The sequence below is a fragment of the Vipera ursinii genome (genome assembly GCF_947247035.1).
Source record: "Vipera ursinii genome assembly, chromosome: Z".
NCBI lineage: Eukaryota > Metazoa > Chordata > Lepidosauria > Squamata > Viperidae > Vipera > Vipera ursinii.
In genome coordinates, this window is record NC_139517.1 from 126,455,339 (window position 1) to 126,473,942 (window position 18,604).

General features: G+C 43.0%; 2 protein-coding genes across 10 annotated transcripts in view; both read left to right on the plus strand.

Moving 5' to 3' along the window:
• Nucleotides 1-2,414: 2,414 nt before the first annotated feature.
• Nucleotides 2,415-10,480, plus strand: LOC310649900 (uncharacterized protein; the record flags this gene model as incomplete). The annotated part of the gene is made up of 4 exons (XM_083378731.1): nucleotides 2,415-3,980; nucleotides 5,955-6,089; nucleotides 6,824-7,001; nucleotides 9,590-10,480. The coding sequence occupies 4 exons, from the start codon at nucleotides 2,415-2,417 to the stop codon at nucleotides 9,793-9,795; spliced, it is 2,085 nt and encodes a 694-aa protein (XP_083234857.1). The 3' UTR covers nucleotides 9,796-10,480.
• Nucleotides 10,481-16,939: 6,459 nt separating this feature from the next.
• Nucleotides 16,940-18,604, plus strand: part of OBSCN (obscurin, cytoskeletal calmodulin and titin-interacting RhoGEF) — a 236,520-nt gene continuing 234,855 nt past the window's right edge. For all 9 annotated transcript variants that reach the window (XR_014494163.1, XM_083376954.1, XM_083376957.1 and 6 more), the window contains exon 1: nucleotides 16,940-17,100. The gene's annotated coding sequence lies outside the window, so the exon portion shown is untranslated. The remainder of the gene's footprint in view (nucleotides 17,101-18,604) is intronic.

Below are 18,604 nucleotides of genomic sequence, written 5' to 3' on the forward strand. Positions count from 1 at the left end.
TTGTTTTTAGGACACAGATCAATCTCTCTTACTCTGCCAGCGGTCCTGATATGTTCGCCTTAGTGACCAGCATCTTACAGGAGCCCAACGAACCAGAAGCTATTACAGACTGGTATAGTGGTGGCGTCATTTCTTTTTTTTTCTTTCCCCCAAATATTTTGTTAAAACTACCGGTGTATTTCCTGAGGCCCTCATCCTAAACATGCAAAGAGGCATGTCAGGCTAAGTTCTGTGAGGCGTATGGATCAATTTGATGGACAGTTCAGCCCAGATTAAGGCGAGAATTTTATCCTGTGTCAGCTGTTGTTTTAGCAGAGTCTAAATTGGTTGGTTACGTCATAAATAATCTTGTGAATGCCTGCACTATACAGGTAGTCCTTGACTCAACAACCACAATTGGCATCAGGATTTCTGACACCAAGCAAGATTTTATGCAGTGTCTGTCACCTTTGAGAGCTGAAGGCAACAAAATTTCATTTTAACGTGTGCCGATTAGTGCACATTCGAAGTGACAATAAAGTTACTATTCTATTCTACTCTAGATTATTAAGTAAATTGCACCTGATTTTACGATCTTTTTTGACCATGGTTGTAAAGCGAATCACTGCAGCTACTAAGAGAATTACACGGTCGTTAAGTGATTCCGGTCTCCCCCCCATTGATTTCTGTTGTTGGAAAAGCTAGGAAAATCCCAAATGGTGATTCCCATGACCCCAGGATGCTGGACTATTGTAAGTCCTTGACTTACGAACCACAGTTGAGCCCCAAATTCATGTTGCTAAGTGAAACATTTAAGTGGGTTTTGCCCCATGACTTTTCTTGTCACAGTTGTTAAGTGAATCACTGCAGTTGTTAATTTGACAACATGGATGTTAAGTGAATCTGGTTTCCCCATTAATTTTGCTTGTCAGTATCTCGCAAAAGGAGAATCACTTGACCGCGGGACACTGCGACCGTCATAAATATGAGTCAGTTGCCAAGCATCCCAATTTTGATCACATGACCACAGGGATGATGCAGTGGTCATAAGTGTGAAAAACGGTCGTAAGTCACTTTTTTAAAAAAACAAAACCATTGTAACTTTGAATAGTCACTAAATGAAGTGTAGTCCTTGACTTATGATCAGCTGCTTAACAACAATTTGAAGTTAGAATGAACATTTCCAGAGCTACTTAGGAGCCAGTTTCAAAGTTATGACAGACACACTGTAATCATATGATTACAGTCCAGGGGTAGGCAACCTTGGCTCTTTTATGAATTGTGGACTTCAACTCCCAGAATTCCTGAGCCAGCCATGCTGAGGGAAAAGGGAGAGGTTTCCAAGCTGAGCCACGCTGGCTGAGGAATTCTGGGAGTTGAAGTCCACGAGTCATAAAAGAGCCAAGGCTGCCTACCCCTGGTGTAGGCAATTGGCAACCTGCTCACTTTTACAGCAGTTTGCAATGTCCCGTAGCCATGTAACCACAATTTGCAATGTTTTTTTTGCTAATTTCTGGAGTTTATTTTTGGTTTCTGGCAAACAGTGCCCCTTGGTGAAAATTGACTTACTTAGTGACAACAACCACTACAAAAAATGTTAGAAAATTAGGTCTGGCCACCCGATGCCTCAGTGACTCATGACTATACAGGTAGTCCTCAACTTACAACTGTTCATTTAGTGACCTAAGTGACAATGGCACTGAAAAAAAATGACTTATGTCCATTTTTTACACTTAGGACCGTTGCAGCCTCCCCATGGTCACACAATCAAAATTTGCGCTTGACAACTGACTCGTATTTACGACAGTTGCAGTGTCCCGAGTCATTTGATCCCCTTTTGCGACAAGCCGAGTCAATGGGGGAAGCCAGATTCATTTAACAACCATGTGACAAAGTTAACAACTGCAGTGATTCATTTAACTCTGGCAAGGAAGGTCGTAAAATGGGGCAAAATTCATCTAACAATTGTCTCGCTTAGGAACAGAAATTTTGGGCTCAGTTGTGGTCGTACGTTGAGGACCATCTGTAAGTGCAGGCTCAGTTAACGGTTGTAAGTCAAATACTACCTACAAATACTACCTACTACATTATGGGCATAATGTTTAATGGCTTTTTAATTTTTGTATTCTATTTTTATTGTGTATTGCCCTGTTCACCGCCCTGAGTCCTCCGGGAGAAGGGTGGTATACAAATTAAATTATTAAATTAAATGGCAGGCTTAATTGTGGGCGTAACTGGAGGACTACCTGCATAGGAAGATCTGTCTATATGGAGCCTGAGATGGGAAAACCTGAGATTGTATCGTGATGGGTCACCAGCCTGATCGGTCTGGATGCCACTTTACGGATCATGTAAGGAAGATAAAATACGTTTAGAAATGAAATTTTGTCTGTTACAGGGACTCTCCGACAAAGTCGTTCCCTCCGTCTTGGACCATGAATTTGGAAAATAGTAGCAGATGCTCAAGGCTTTTTCCGACGAAGATTTGGGGTCATGAAAACCGCACTAACGTGGTGGATGCACGGAGGTCTTACGAAGAAAAACGCGGAAAGGCCTCTCCTACAGAACAGTTAAGCAGAGAGCTCAACGATCTGCAGGTGACTGGCTCCTGGCCAGCCCCTTGTCGTCCTTGCTTCTCACTATCTGAAGTTCTGAAGACCTCAGACCCACAAAACAAGGTTTTTACTCTTAACAGTTTTAATCAGCAATCCAACCTTGTTCCTGAAGGCGGTTATGGTAAGAAACAAGTCGGTATTAGCAGGGGGAACCATTCCACATCACACATCTGGACTGAATTTTACGAAGAAGATCAGGAGAGCACCACGCGAGAAGCGCTGGGGGCCATTGATACGGAAAGCTCGAACGCCTCTTTCGTTCAGCTGCCTCACTCTGCCACGACGAACGGGATAGGGGATCCGGCAGTTCAGGAGAACCGTTTGTGGGCTAAACGATGGACTTATGAATCACCCCAATCCCTGCCCTTCCTCGCATCCTCATTTCAGCAAGAAAATAGCATCCCCCAAGGCACGGATATCAAAGTGCGCCAAAACTACCCGCCAAGTCGCCCCAATGACCTGAGCACCCTCTTTGATAACGTTAAAAGTAAACGCTCTGCGTATCCCCTCCGAGATTCTTCAAATCGTTTATCTCCACCCCCAAGTCTGCAGCATCAAAATTCATCCGGTGGTGGTGGTGGTAAGCGCCTCAGCAGCAGGAGTTTAAATCTCTCAAGGGCGTCGTGGGCAAATAACAAAAAGCGAAAGCGAATAAACGCTTTCTCACACGTCTCATCTACCAACGGCTCCATCGCCCAGCCTTTTGGTTCCCAAACAGCCCCACGAACATGTGGCGCTCTGCAAAATGGCGGGTTTTCCAGTTGCAAGGAAAATCTAAAGCCGCACAATTCTGTCGGATGCTCCCGGGTTGATTTGCGAGCTCCTCGCCAGGAATACCTGGGTGAAATTTCGAGGGATGTTTCCTCCCCTGGCTGGCCACGGCGTCCTTCAGCAAACAGGTTTGCAGAACGCCACAGATTGGAGAATGCACCAAGCAGAGGCCATGCTGGTCAGAGAATGGGGCCAACTGAGAGACGGCGTAAAATGAACCCAGCCTCTGTTGGTCTGGACTGGACAGAGCTGGATGGATTGAGAAGCAAGAAAAACCTGGGCAGTTTGTTTGATTTCATCAACCCCTCGTTCCTTCCTGTCTTCCCGTTAGCAATGGACTACAGCCAAATTCCAAATTTTCCCGTATTTCACACTCTTCCTTTTTCACCCTCATGTCCACCTTTTCCAGTCAACCTTCACTGCGACAACGTCCCCCATTTAAGTCATTTTATCAACAACCTTTTTTGTGGAGATGCCTCTGTGCCGTATCACGCATTGTCACAGCAGCTCCGCCATGAGAGATCGGTCGCTAAGGGTGGGCCTGCACACACGCTCCACGTGTGCCTGGAGGAATGTTACGAACAGTGGAGGGCATTAGAAAGAGAGCGGAAAAAGGTGAGGAGGGGTTATTATGTGACGCACGTCTCCAGGCTGAACGCCTTCCAGGTGGGGAGAAATTCCTGTCAACCCAGGTTGAGGGGGAAGGTCTGGGGATGGAAGCATGCACATCTGGAGAGCACCAAGATTGAGAAGGGTAGACTTGTATTTCCCTGTGGGACCTTGGTCCTCTCTGAGCTGTTGGTGTTCTTTTGGACATTTCGTGATCCAGCTGGGTAACATCATCAGTGCTAGAAGGGGGGGCGGGTTGTGGAGAGGATTAGAGGAGGAGAACTGTGGGGTCCTTGGTCCTCTCTGAGCTTGGGGGTTTCCTTGAAGATGTTTCATGATCCAACTAGGGAACATCATCAGTGCTAGAAGGGGGTGGGGGTTGTGGAGAGGATTAGAGGAGGAGGACTGTGGGGTCCTTGGTCCTCTCTGAGTTTGGGGGTTTCCTTGAAGATGTTTCATGACCCAACTAGGGAACATTATCAGTTCTAGGAGGGAAGAGGAGGAGGAGCAGGAAGAAGAAGAGGGGGAAGAGGAGAAGGCCAATGGGGTCCTTGGTGCGCTCTGAGATTGGTGGTGTTCTTGCAGATGTTTCATGACCCAACTAGGCAACATCATCAGTGCTAGAAGGGAGGAGGAGGAGGACTGTGGGGTCTTTGACGCTCTCTGAGCTGGGTGGTTTCCTTGCAGACGTCTCGTGACCCAACCAGGTAACATCATCAGCACGAGAAGGGGGTGGGGTTTCTTCTCTCCAGCAATAATAATGTTACATCGTTGGGTCATGACATGCTGGGGTCTTTCCCTTGTGGTCACATGACCACGGGTCCCTCGCTTGGCAGCTGGCCTGAATTACATCTCACTTTGTGATGTTTTTTGCTAAAAGATGTCGTTTACTTTCAGTTTCATCTAAAGAAGCCCATCGCACCCCACAGGTTCGCTTAGAGGCGGCTGTGTTTGGTCACCCTGTGCAGCAGAAAAGGTCATAAAATCAGATCCGTCCCGTGGATGGACGATTTAACGACCGTGATAGGCCATCTCCATTATGGTCATAACTTGACTGTAATCGAAGTAATTGAAAAAAAGACAATACAGGTCATTTAGTGACCATTTGAAGTCACAACGGCAGTGAAAAAATTGCCTTATGATTGTTTTTTCACACTTAGGACAATGGCAGCATCCCCGTGGTCACGTGATCAGAATTCAGACGCTTGGCACCCGATTCATATTTATGACAGTCACAGTATCCTGGGGTCAGGTGATCCCCTTTTGACAAGCGAAGTCAAGGTGGAAGCCACATTCACTTAACAACCGGCTTACTAACTTATCAACTGCAGTGACTCACTTAACAACGGTGGCATGAAAGGTCATAAAACGGGGCAAAACCAACTTAACGAATGTCTCACTTAGCAACAAAAATTTTGGGCTCAATTGTGGTCGTAAGTTGAGGACTAACTGTATAGGTTGTCTTCAACATGCAGCCATTCATTCAGTGAGTGTTCAAAGTTACAACCAGATTGAAAAAAGTGACTTACATTTTTCACCCTTATGACCATTGCAGCAACCCCATGGTCACTTGATCTCCTTTTGCAACCTTCTGACCAGTAGTGAAGCCAGATTAACAGCCATGTCATTAACTTAACACCTGCAGTGGTTCGCTTAACAACTGTGGCAAAAAATGTCATAAGCTGGGGCAAAACTCACTTAAGAAATGTCTCACTTAACAACAGAAATTTTGGGCTGGATTGTGGTTGTAATTCGAGGACTACCTGTAGCAAAAGTCTTCTGTATTGTACCAACCAAATGCATGGACGGATCTGTGTAAAGACCTGGGAATTAAATCCCAGCTGAAGGTAACATTGCAGTTGATCTCCAGAGATTTAAGGAAAGGATCCACTTTTTAAATACCAATTGGGATTAAAAAGAAATTGCTATTCAGACTGGAGCATGCTCTGAAAATTCTTTTTTAATTTTTTTTCCCTCCAGATAGAGGCTGACTTAGCAAGGGCATTTCCTGGAAAATCCTTTGCCAGCTCCAAGGAGATTCCATTGTCCCAGCTTCCAGCTAGGCCCTCTGGAGTGGATCGCCTGATTTGGATCCAGTTTCAAGAGCAAGCAAGCGTGAGTACTGCATTCTGATTGGCCCAGATTTGCCCAGCAAGTTTTCATGCCTAAGGCAGGACTTGAACCCACAGCTTCCTGTTTTCTAACGTGGTGTTTTAACCAATAGGCCAAACAGGCTCTGGAATTAGGCAAAATAGATCAGCACCCTCATTATAGAGGGCCCCTCTGAATGGAACTATAGGCAGTCCTCAACTTACGACCACAATTGAGCCCAAAATTTCTGTTGCTAAGTGAGATAGTTGTTAAGTGAGTTTTGCCCCATTTCATGACTTTTCTTACCATGGTTGTTAAGTGAACCACTGCAGTTGTTAAGTTAGTACCTGGCTTCGTTTGTCAGGACGTCGCACAAGGGAATCGTAAAGTCCTGGGATGCTGCAGCCGTCATAAATGTGAGCCAGTGGCCAAGCATCTGAATTTTGATCAAGTGACCCTGTGAAAAGCAGCCCTACGTCATTTTTCTCAGTATGCTTTGTAATTTCAAACAGTCACTGAATGAACTGTTGTAAGTCGAGGACTACTTGTGAATATGTTTTTAGAAAAAACGTGACTCTTTTCAGAGCATTGTAACTTCGGACAGTCACTAAACGAATGGTTGTAAGTCAAGGATTAGTTGTATCACCATTGCAGTGTGGCAGCCAGCATGTATTTTACATGGCTGCAGCACCAGTGGGACACGTGATCTCCATTTGTGACCTTCCCAAATACAGTTTTGTCTTTTTTGACTTTCTAAGGTTTGCGCGTTACTTGGGAAAATGGAACACCTTTGCGGCGTTTCCATCCACAGCAGCATATCGGCAACGTTGGGGCGTCACTTGGAAGCCATTCACATGACTCAGGCCAGGCGCAAGGATGAGATTCTTAATGCTGGTAACCAGAGGCCAGGGGCGTCCTGTGTCACCAGGGAAAAAGGTAAGTACTTTGAGTTTCGTTTATGGGCAAAGGCTGACTTTTTTCATTAGTACCGCTGCTTAAATTCACTGCTGTTGTACAGATCCTGATTATATGGGGAGTCCTCGACTTACAACGGTGCTGAAAAAAAGAGACTTAGGACGATTTTTCACATGTAATGACCGTTGCAACATCCCCATGGTCACATGAGCAAAATTTGGCTGTTTGCCAGCTAGAATAACAACAACAACAACAACAACTGCAACTGCTTCCATCCTGCGACGATATCTGTACTACCATCAAACATCCACATCTGCCTATCCCAGGTCCTTGGTAAGGACTCGATAGGTAGACAAAGATGCCAAATCCAGTCTGAACATCTGGCTGACTCTGCGATGATCAATAACAACAACAACAATAGTAATAATAATAAAAATAATATCATCATCATCATGGGAAGACAAAGCTAGACATGACCGAGTTGCTAAACTAATCCCCTGGGCATTGTGTAAAAAATACGACTTGCCTGTGTCCGAAAAGTCGTGGGAACATAGGGTGAAAAAAGTTGTCGAGAATGAGAGGGTGAAGATCTTGTGGGACTTCCGAATGCAGACAGATCGCCATTTGGAACACAACACGCCAGATATCGCAGTTGTAGAGAACCGAAGCGTACAGTTGATTGATACCGCTGTACCAGGAGATGCCAAGGTCGAAGAAAAAGAACTGGAAAAAATTACGAAAGACCGTGACCTGGCCATTGAAACTGTGCGATTATGGATAAAACGCGTAACAGTGATGCCCATTGTCATCGGGACACTGGGAACGATGTCCAAAAACTTTGCAAAATACATCAAGAAATTGCAGCTTCCTGCAATAACTCCAGCAAAGCTACAAAAAACTGCGCTACTCAGAACATCTTATATTTTAAGGAGATACCTGGTTGATACCTAGGATGCTGACAGCAACCCGTGTTGACCATTAGTGCTAGTCAATTTGAGTGTTCAGTTGACTGAGTTTCATGTTTAATGAATAAAAGTTAAATAATAATAATAATAATAATAATAATAATAATAATAATAATAATAATAATAATAATAATAATAACAACAACATCATCATGGGAAGACAAAGCACTACATGGCCGTACATTAAAAAAAATAGCTGGGAAAGCAGATAATAACAAGACCTGGCAATGGCTAAGAGCAGGAAAGTTGAAGAAAGAGACCAAGGGACTAATCCTGGCTGCACAAGACCAAGCCTTAAGGACAAACACACACAAAGTCAGAATTGAGAAGACAGCAGCAGACAGTAAGTTCCACCTCTGCAAAGTAGCTGAAGAAACAGTGGACCACCCGGTGAGCTGCTGCAAGAAGATCGCACAGACTGACTACAAGCAGTGGCATGACAAAGTACAACAATGGTGCATTGGAAGATCTGCAAGAAATATCATTTGCCTGTAAGCAAGAACTGGTGGGATCATAAAATAGAGAAAGTCATAGAAAATGATAAAAGTTAAACTGCTCTGGGACTTCAGAATTCAAACAGACAAGCACCTGCAATATAACACCCCGGACAACAATTGTCGATAAGAAAGACAAAAAAGTCTGGATAGTGGACGTGGCAGTGCCTGGAGACAGCAGAATAGACGAGAAAGAACGGGAGAAGATAACAAAATACAAAGACCTTCAAATAGAAACAGAAAGACTGTGGCAAAGGCAAGGAAGGGTAGTAGTACCAATAGTAATAGGCGCCTTGGGTGCAATCCCAAAACAACTGGAGCACCACTTGAACACCATCATCGGCATTGAGAAATTCGCCATTGTTGTTGTTAGTTGCAAAGTCGTGTCCGACCCATCGCGACCCCATGGACAATCTTCCTCCAGGCCTTCCTGTCCTCTACCATCTTCTGGAGTCCATTTAAGCTCACACCTCCTGCTTCAGTGACTCCATCCAGCCACCTCATTCTCTGTCGTCCCTTTTTTTTCTTGCCTTCAATCTTTCCCAGCATTAGGCTCTTCTCCAGGGAGTCCTTCCTTCTCATTAGGTGGCCAAAGTATTTGAGTTTTAGCTTCAGGATCTGGCCTTCTAAAGAGCAGTCAGGGTTGATCTCCTCTAGGACTGACCGGTTTGATCACCTTGCAGTCCAAGGGACTCGCAGGAGTCTTCTCCAGCACCAATTCGCCATTAGTCAATTGCAAAAGGCGGCCTTACTAGGAACTGCTTCCATCCTGCGATGAGATCTGGAATACCATCAAACATCCACATCTGCCTATCCCAGGTCCTTGGTAAGGACTCGATAGGTAGACAAAAATGCCAAATCCAGTCTGAACATCTGGCTGACTCTGCGATGATCAATAATAATAATAATAAGTTGGACGGGATCTTGGAGGTCATCTTGTCGAACCCCCTGCTCAGGCAGTAAACCCTATATATATATACCATGTCTGTCCAGTCTCTTCTTAAAAACTTCCAGTGTTGGAGCATTCACAGCTTCTGGAGGCAGGTTGTTCCACTGGTTAATTGTTCTCACATTCAAGAAAGTTCTTCTAGGATTTTTTTTAAAGCCTAACGAATCTCCCCTCTTAAATTAAATGTTATTTTTGTTGCAGATATCCTTGCCTTGGCATCTGCTGTGAACGAGCTCACATCCTCCACACGAAAAACCCGCACAACTTTATGGTGTGCTTTTCAGATTGTCCTTCCTAAAATTTTGACAGGCAATTCTGGTCAGAATCCCTTAGATCTAGCCAGCATCCCCTTACAAACCAAGATCCTCAGAGAAGGTGAAGACAAAGAAAATGAGCGAGTGAATTAGGAAGAATTTGCAGCCGGTTATGAACTGACACACTCATTTTCTATAAAAGAAGCCAATTTAATTGCTTTTTCTTGTTTTTCCCCGCCTGCTGGCATTCAAGCCTAGATAATTGCAGAAATCTTGGTAGTGTAACACTGAAAAGTTGACGCAGTTAGGCAATATTTATTTGCCTTAAAGACTCCTCATCCAAATATGTCAATGAGGAAGTGGCTAAACCCATGCAGCATCCTTGTTAATTTTTGCAATGCAACCTATTTTGTTTTATTTTTCCCGGTTTTGGGAAGATTTAATATTTCAAGTGCCAAACTTAATGCCAAACCACAGTAGGTTTCTCCTTTCTTCCAAACCGATTGTGAATAAGCCATAATTTGATGGATGTGTTTGTCAGGAGGCGAAGCCCTGAGTTTAAATAAATCATGGTCTGGATGAAGTTGCATGAAAGTTTGGGAATTTGCATCAGCACCCCGGTGTTTCAAGCTGGGCTCACTTGCAATTGCAAAGTTTTGAGCAGACTTTTTCAGCATCTTTTGAAAGAAAAAAGATGTAATATTAAGCATTAAACGGTGTTTTAGGCTGGAATGTTACCCATGGAGAATAAATGGCTTAGCATTCAACGTTTCATCTTAATTTAAGGATAGATAAACCCCACTGTAGCCCGAAGACCAGTAACATAAAATTCTCTGCCTCTGGGAATTGAAAGTCATTTCTTTATTCCTGTCTGAACTGTTGAGACTATTATTTTATTTGAAATGTGCTTCTTGGGGGAAAAAATCACTGTTAATGAGATATTTACCTTAGTGAAAAATACATTTTTTTATTTAAGGTATGTTTTTGATCCTTGGGCAGAGTTAATAATCAGGCTTAATAGATGCTCAGGGTCTGTTCAGGTAGGAATCATGTATTAAATTTTGTAGGATCAGATTTTTTGTTGAAATAGTTGCCCAAAACTAACATTCCTAGAAACTTGTTTTGTTTTTATCAGGAAGTTTGTAAATTTATGAGCTGGTCTTTGTCTTTTGGACAACTGAGTGTGTTATGTGTCAGGATGAAGTTACACAATGACAGTGGGGTTCATCCCCCTTCTAAGTATAATTAAGCAATGTGTTGAAATTTTATAGCTTAATGACGAAATCCTAGAAAGGGAGGGAGGGAATTCAAATAATTAGGGTGTGTTTAATTTATGTTTAAAAAGCTAACAAATTGGATATTGCTTTAGCAAGTGTAAGCGAGCCCTGATCTAAATACTTCATATTCCTCAACTATCTTCAGTTCTGGTTTATGGATATTAAAGAAAATGTTTTATATCCAGACATAGGTGAAGCTGGAAGGGAGGGGAAGAGAGGGGGAGGGAGGAAGGGAAAGAAGGGAAGGGAAGGGAAGGGCAAGAGATGGTGGGAGGGGGGAAGGGAGGGAGGGAGGGAGGAAGGAAGGAAGAGGGGAAGGAAGGAAGGAAGGAAGGAAGGAAGGAAGGAAGGAAGGAAGGAAGGAAGGAAGGAAGGAAGGAAAGAGCAAAGAAGGGAGGGAGGGGGAAGGGAGGGAGGAAGGAAGGAAGGAAGAGGGGAAAGAAAGGGAAGGAAAGAGCAAAGAAGGGAGGAAGGAAGGAAGAGGGGAAGGAAGGAAGGAAGGAAGGAAGGAAGGAAGGAAGGAAGGAAGGAAGGAAGGAAGGAAAGAGCAAAGAAGGGAGGGAGGGGGAAGGGAGGGAGGGAGGAAGGAAGGAAGAGGGGAAAGAAAGGGAAGGAAAGAGCAAAGAAGGGAGGAAGGAAGGAAGAGGGGAAGGAAGGAAGGAAGGAAGGAAGGAAGGAAGGAAGGAAGGAAGGAAGGAAGGAAAGAAAGAGCAAAGAAGGGAGGGAGGGGGAAGGAAGGGAGGGAGGGAGGGAGGAAGGGAAAGGGGAAGGAAAGGGAAGGAGAGGTCAAGGAACGGAGGAGGGAAGGAAGGAAGGAAGAGGGGAAAGGGGAAGGAAAGAGCAAAGAAGGGAGGAAGGAAGGAAGGAAGGAAGGAAGGAAGGAAGGAAGGAAGGAAGGAAAGAAGGAAGGAAGGATCTTCAGAATACCATGCTCTTAAAAGAAAATTTAATATATTCAGTTTTAGTTTTTGTAAGAGAAAGTATATTTTTGCAGTTTGTGCTCAAATGTCAGGAGTTCAAATGCAATTTTACTTGGTGATAAATTTATTTTTAAAATGTTCCTGTGATGGATCTTGCAGTCTGATAATATATATATATATTTGTACTACATCAGGACTGGGGTATAACAAAATCGTTCTAACTTCTTAATTTACGAGTACAGTATTGTTCAAAACAATTTATCATTGGTTGTTATAGCTAATGTGCCTTAAAGCATTTTAAAGCCACTGTAGTTATATGCTCAATTTGAGCAATACATTTAAGGAGATTTATAACGGCCTGCATTTCATACCTCTAAGGTTACGAATACGATACAAATACTTAAGGTTTCAAACATTGATATCCCTAGAATTAAATTAGAAAAATGCATCTAATTTAATTCTAGAGATGGAATTCAAAGCCCTTAGCTTTCTTTGAAAAATCACAGATACCTGTTTAAAATATTAGCTTTTATCCTAGCTACCCAAAATTTTCACCTGTTAAATTTGTAATTTCCATCTGCCCTTTCCAAATTAAAACACTTCGTGTTAACAGTTCTTCCTCACATCTTTATCCAAAACACAATACTCATCCAGCTGGTATCTCCCTTAAATAAGATTTATTTAAAATGATTTAATCATAGCTGGTAATACGTTTATTTCTGAAATATCTGTACCAAGAGAATCTGGTGCTTATTTATAGAAGGAATTTTTGGTTTGACTGCCTGACACCATTCACTCATGATGTGAGCTGCTATTTGTATCGTTTGCAAATACAATTTTGTGACTGCGAGGTTATACACAAACAAACATGCCCTTCTGGGACAATATAATTTCTTTTAAAAATTATTCCATAGAAATCCAGCCATCGTACAGGCTTTTGCAAAAATCAGTGTTTGTATGCAGGTTAAAATCGTTACTTTACTGTATGGAAACTTTGCTCGTAAGAAATTCCTTGCATGATTTTCTGACTCATTATCACACCCACCCTTATGGGGAAATCTACAGGTAAGAATAATAAAAATGGGTCACATTTGCAACTGGACTTCTGTATACTTTTAATTTGAAGCGTGAATATGTTTGTTAAACTTATTTTTTTCTTCCCGATAAGGTAATCCTCTTAGTGACTGTTCAAAGTTACAGCGGCACAGAAAAAAGTGACATGACCGTTGCAGCATCCCCGGGGTCACGTGATCCAAATTCAGACACTTGGCAACTGATTCATATTTATGACGGTTGCAGTGTCCCGGGATCACGCGATCCCTTCTTGCGACCTTCTGAGAAGCGTAGTCAATGGGGGAAGCCAGATTCCTGTGTTGCTAACTTAACAACTGCAGTGATTCACTTAAGAACCGTGGCAAGAAAGGTTGTAAAGTGGGGCAAAATTCACTGAAGAAATGTCTCACTTAACAACATGTGGGCTCTGTTATGGTCGTAAGTGGAGGACTACCTGTAATGTGGAGATAAGTTGAGTTTCTATGAAACTTTTACATCAATTTAGGAGGTATTGCATTGTATCTACCAACAACTGAGGATCTCTAGTTTTGATTATTGATGAAAATAGAATTGGATTGGATTGTCCAAGTTGCAAAATTCACTTTTTCTATCTCTCTGGTGACTTTCTTGGCCAGATCTGACCTCTAGGTATTGTGTTGATTGTACTGGTATTGTACAGGTAGTCCTCGACTTAGCAATAAAAATTTGGAGCTTGGTTGTGATCATAAGTCCTCGACTTACAACCGCAGTTGAGCTCCAAATTTCTGTTGCTAAGTGAGACATTTATTAAGTGAGTTTGCCTCAGTTTTGTTGCCATTATTGTTAAATGAATCACAACAGCTGTTAAGTTACTCACACGGTTGTTAAATGAATCTGGCTTCTCCCACTGGCTGTGCTCGTCAGATCCTGGAACACTGCAACCATCATAAATATGAGGCAGTTGCCAAGTGTTTGAATTTTGATCATGTGACCCTAAGGGATGCTGCAATGGTCGTAAGTGTGAAAAACGGTCATAAGCCACTTTTTTCAATTCTGCTGTTGTAACCTTGGTCACTAAATGAACTATCGTAAGTTGAGGACTGCCTGTATTATATTGATTTGAATCAAGATATCATTTATCCAACCTGAACCTGAGTGGTTGATCCATACATCCATACATTACCATACAGAGGTAATCCCCATGTTAACGACTCATTATGAACGGGTCAATTTGCGGTTCGTCCTGGTTATCATCCAACATGATAATGTGATTGCATTACGAAGAAGATTGATGCTGAATCCTGAAAAATTATTAAAAGTGAGCTGTAAACCTGTTGCATTTATATTAATATGCTCTTTAAAACAGTCCTAGCAAAGACCACGATTACTTAGTTGTTATTGCCCTGTACACCGCCCTGAGTCCCTCAGGAGAAGGGCGGTATATAAATCAAATAAATAAATAAATCAGTGCAAGCTGCTGTGTTTTCATGCAAGACTATTTTTCATTCTTGAGGTAATTCTGAACGGTTTTTTATGTGTGCTGGAAAATACTTAAAAGAACTAAAATAGTTAATATCTAAAGGACTGGTATTGTATCAACTAATTTTATTTTATTTTATTTATTATTTATTTTAATTCCATTTATATCCCTCCCTTCTCCAAAGACTCAGGGCGGCTTACAAGCTTAGCAGTAGCCTTCATTCTATGTACATGCCTGCTTATTAGGGCTTTCACACACACCCCCAAGCGGCATTATTACAAAGTCAGCTTATTGCCCCCAACAATCTGGGTCCTCATTTTACCTACCTGGGAAGGATGGAAGGCTGAGTCAACCTTGAGCCTGGTGGGACTCGAACCTGCACTAATTGCAGGCAGCTGGTGTTTCTTAAGGAGGCATCAGCCCACTGCTCCACCAAGGCTGGATTGGGAAACAGCTTTGCACAGGTAGTCCTCGACTTACAACCATTTGTTTAGTGACCATTCAAAGTTACAACAGCACTGAAAAGAGTGACCTATGACCGTTTTTCACACTTACAACTGTTGCAGCATCCCCATGGTCATGTGATCAAAAGTGACAACTGGCTCTTATTTATGACGGTCGCGGTGTCCCCTTTTGTGACCACCTGACAAGTAAAGCCAGTGGGAGAAGCCAGATTCACTTAACAACCAGGTGGCTAATTTAACAACTGCATTGGTTCACTTAAAAAAAGGGAAATAAAATGGGAAAAAACTAATGACAAATGTCTCACTTAGCAACAGAAATGTGGGGCTCATTGTGGTCGTACGTTGAGGACTATCTGTTCTTAAAAAAAAACTAATGGGAAGGTTTTTATCATTTTTCAAAAGTTGCAATCGGTTTTGTGCACCCACAAAACCTTTTGTAACTGAGATATTTTTTTTCTTTTTTTTTGAGGGATTTTATAAAAAAATATTTATCTTTTTTCATGCCACGCCTTTCATATGGCTGAAGAGGTATAAATCATGCCATAAACAACGTGAAAAGGCAAAAGATATATAGAGGATTAATTTTATAAGTCAGGAGAAAAAATGTGTTTCTGGCACGTGGTCCTACAATGAGGCGGTCATGAGTCTAATTTTAATTTTTTAAAATTAAGTCTTTAATTTTAATTTGTTATTAAACTTTAACCTGGGACCTACTAATCTGCAGGTTACATAGAAGTGGTCTTTGCAATTTTTCCTTACTCTCTGGAGTTATTGTTTCCCCCTAATATTTATGAAATCATCTTGGTTCCATGAAAAAAACAGATTAAAAACACACAAGGGATGAAGAAGGTTTTCTGGCGTTTTCTGATCCTGTCAATCACAGAAATCCCCACCTGTCTCTTTGCACACATCATACAAGCAAGCAGAGCAACTTGTGTGAGCAAGCAGATTTTTCTGGAACTTTTAACCTTCCTAACTTCATGATGTCCTTGTTACCAGAATTACAGAATAACAAGAGTGGGAAGGGACCTTGGAGGTCTTGTAGTCCAACCCCCCTGGTCAGGCAGGAGACCCTATGCCAGGGGTGTCAAACTCACAATGTCATGTGACGTGTCGCGATGTATCGCAACCGTTTTTCCATTGCCAGCAATGGGGTGGGTGTGGTTTCACCACGACACATCCAGGCCGCGGGCTGGCAGTTTGACACCCTGCCCTATGCCATTCCGGACAAGTGGCTGTCCACTCTCTTCTTGAAAATCTCCAGTGATGGAGCATCCACAAGTTATGAAGGCAAAGCTGTTCCGTTGATTAATTTTCCTCATTGTCAGGAAATTCCTCCTTAGTTCTAGGTTGCTTCTCTCCTTGATAAATTTCCATCCGTTGCTTCTTGTCCTGCCTTCGGGCGCTCTGGAGAATAGAATCATAGAATGACAGAATTGGAAGGGACCTTGGAGATCATCTAGTCCAAACTCCTCAAACAGGGGCCCCTACACCATCCTGGACAAATGGCTATCCAATCTCTTTTTTGAAAAACCTCCAGTGTTGGAGCACCCACCACTTCAACTAGCCGTTCCGCTGATTGATTGTTCATTGCTAGGAAATTTCTTTGTAATTCTAGGCTGGATCTTTCTTTGGTAATCTTCCATCCATTACTTCTTGTTCTGCCTTCATTTCCTTTGGAGAAGAGGTTGTTCCCCTCTTCTCTGTGGCAGCCCCCGAAATATTGGAAGACGTTATCATATTCCCCTTCTCTTCCTTAGACTAGACAGTCCCGCTTCCTTCCACTTTCATTGTAGAGTTTCGCCTCCAAAAAGCTTGTCCCACGCTGGGTCAACTTGTTTCCCAAACTAGAAATGCCCACCCATAGCTGGTTGGTCAGTGCCCACTCCTCACCGCAGCCCGTCCGGCTTGATGCCTTTTGAGGCACCGCAGGAGAGATGAAATTCAATCTGCCTGCCAACTGACACCTAGGACTATTTTGGTGATGGACAGCCGAGAGAGGATCACGTCAGCAAGCCAACATGACTGGTGGAGACCATTCAAGGGAGGAGCTGGCTCTCAGCTAAAGCTGGGGGTCGTTGCGGTGAGTCTGGGGGCTTGCTTTATGCACACCCTCAAGCTCACTGGAGTTTCTGTTTTACTCTTCCCTGGAGGCTGGGAGGGGGGGAAAAGGAGGTGCCCTGGAGCCTCCTAGCCTCCTCTCCACCGTCTTCTGGATGGTCCCCGAAATGGTCAAGAATCTGTCCATCCAGTTCCAATGAAAGAGGCTTGAAACAATCCCCCAGGTAAGATCCTTCAATTTCACTCTGGACAGGACAGACCAGAGAATGGTGGCTTGTTGAGAAAGAGGCTCCAGAGTTTTGTTTTGTTCTTTCCCCACCCATTTCCATGTTGGTTTGTGAGGCTGAAAGTAAAAAACAACAACAACAACACTTCATCAATTTTGTTTTTCAGTGTTGGTCTTCAGCCTCAGAATAAGAGAGTTGGAAGGGACCTTAGAGGTCTTCTAGTCCAACCCCCTGCTCTGGCAGGAAACCCTATACCCATTTCAGACAAATCACAGGCCAAATCTAGAAAGCAGGGTGTTTGTTTTTTTGTTCTGGGCGAGGCCAATTCAACCCAGGCAGAATGTTAAATGTCGATTTAAAAGTAGAATAACTTGGATTTTATGGGGGTTTAAGCAGGAAAATGCTCTTTTTGAATTGCATGGGGTGGGAGTATATGGCCTTGATTTGGGGGCTTGGCCTTTTTCTTCCTAAATGAGGAAGCGCTTTGCAAAAATTCCGCCTTTGGTAAAAAATCCAGATTTCAGCATGGGAGCAATTCTAACTATTAAATCTCCTCTGCTTATTCTCAGCTTGAATTTCTCGAGGGGAGCTTTGCAAAAAAGACAGATCTGGACAGCTGAGGCTATTTTAAGAGCCATCGGTCAGTGGTCAGGCCTGGCTGGAATGGAGAGGCTGAGTCCTGTTTGCATGTTATATACAGCCCCGGGGATCAATAAGCAAAGGACGACTTTTTTAAACACACACACACACACACACACACACACACACACACACACACACACACACAAATATTTATTTAGTAGAGCAGAGCACTTCATTAGGTGGAATCTGCTTTGTAAGATTTGATTGCAACGGAGATTATTCCTTTGAAAGTGTCGATGCAGATGGGAATGTTATTTTTCTAAAAATGTATTTGGAGGCAGTCCTCGACTTAACAACAGTTTGTTTAATGGCTGTTCAAAGTTAAAACGGCACTGGGAAAAGTGACTTACGTTTTTCACCTTCCCATGATCGAAATCCAGATGCTTGGCAACTGGCACGCACTTATGGCGGTTGCAGTGCCATGGGGTCTCTCTTCTGACCTGCAAAGTCAATTGGGGAAGCCAGATTCACTTAACGACCTTGAGACTGCAGCGATTCACTGAACAACTGTGGCGTGAGGTTGTAAAATGGGGCAAAATCCACTTCGTGTCTCGCTTAGCAACAGAAATGTTGCTAAGCGGCCATAAGTCGACGACTACTTGCATGAGATACAAATTTGACTTTCCTATTGGGAAGGGACTCGGCATAGCTTCAGTTCTTTTTATTCCTTGATTACAGTTACAGCCCTGCGAGGTAGGACAGGCTACGAAAGGGGTAGGGGGTGATTCCCCTAAAGTCACTGTAATTATTGGGGATTGAGGGTCGACGTGATCTGGATTGCCCTGCAGAGGCTTTGTTGGTGGTATCTGGAATTTGGCAGTATGTAATCATGATGGTTTTATATTTGTTGGATATAAGG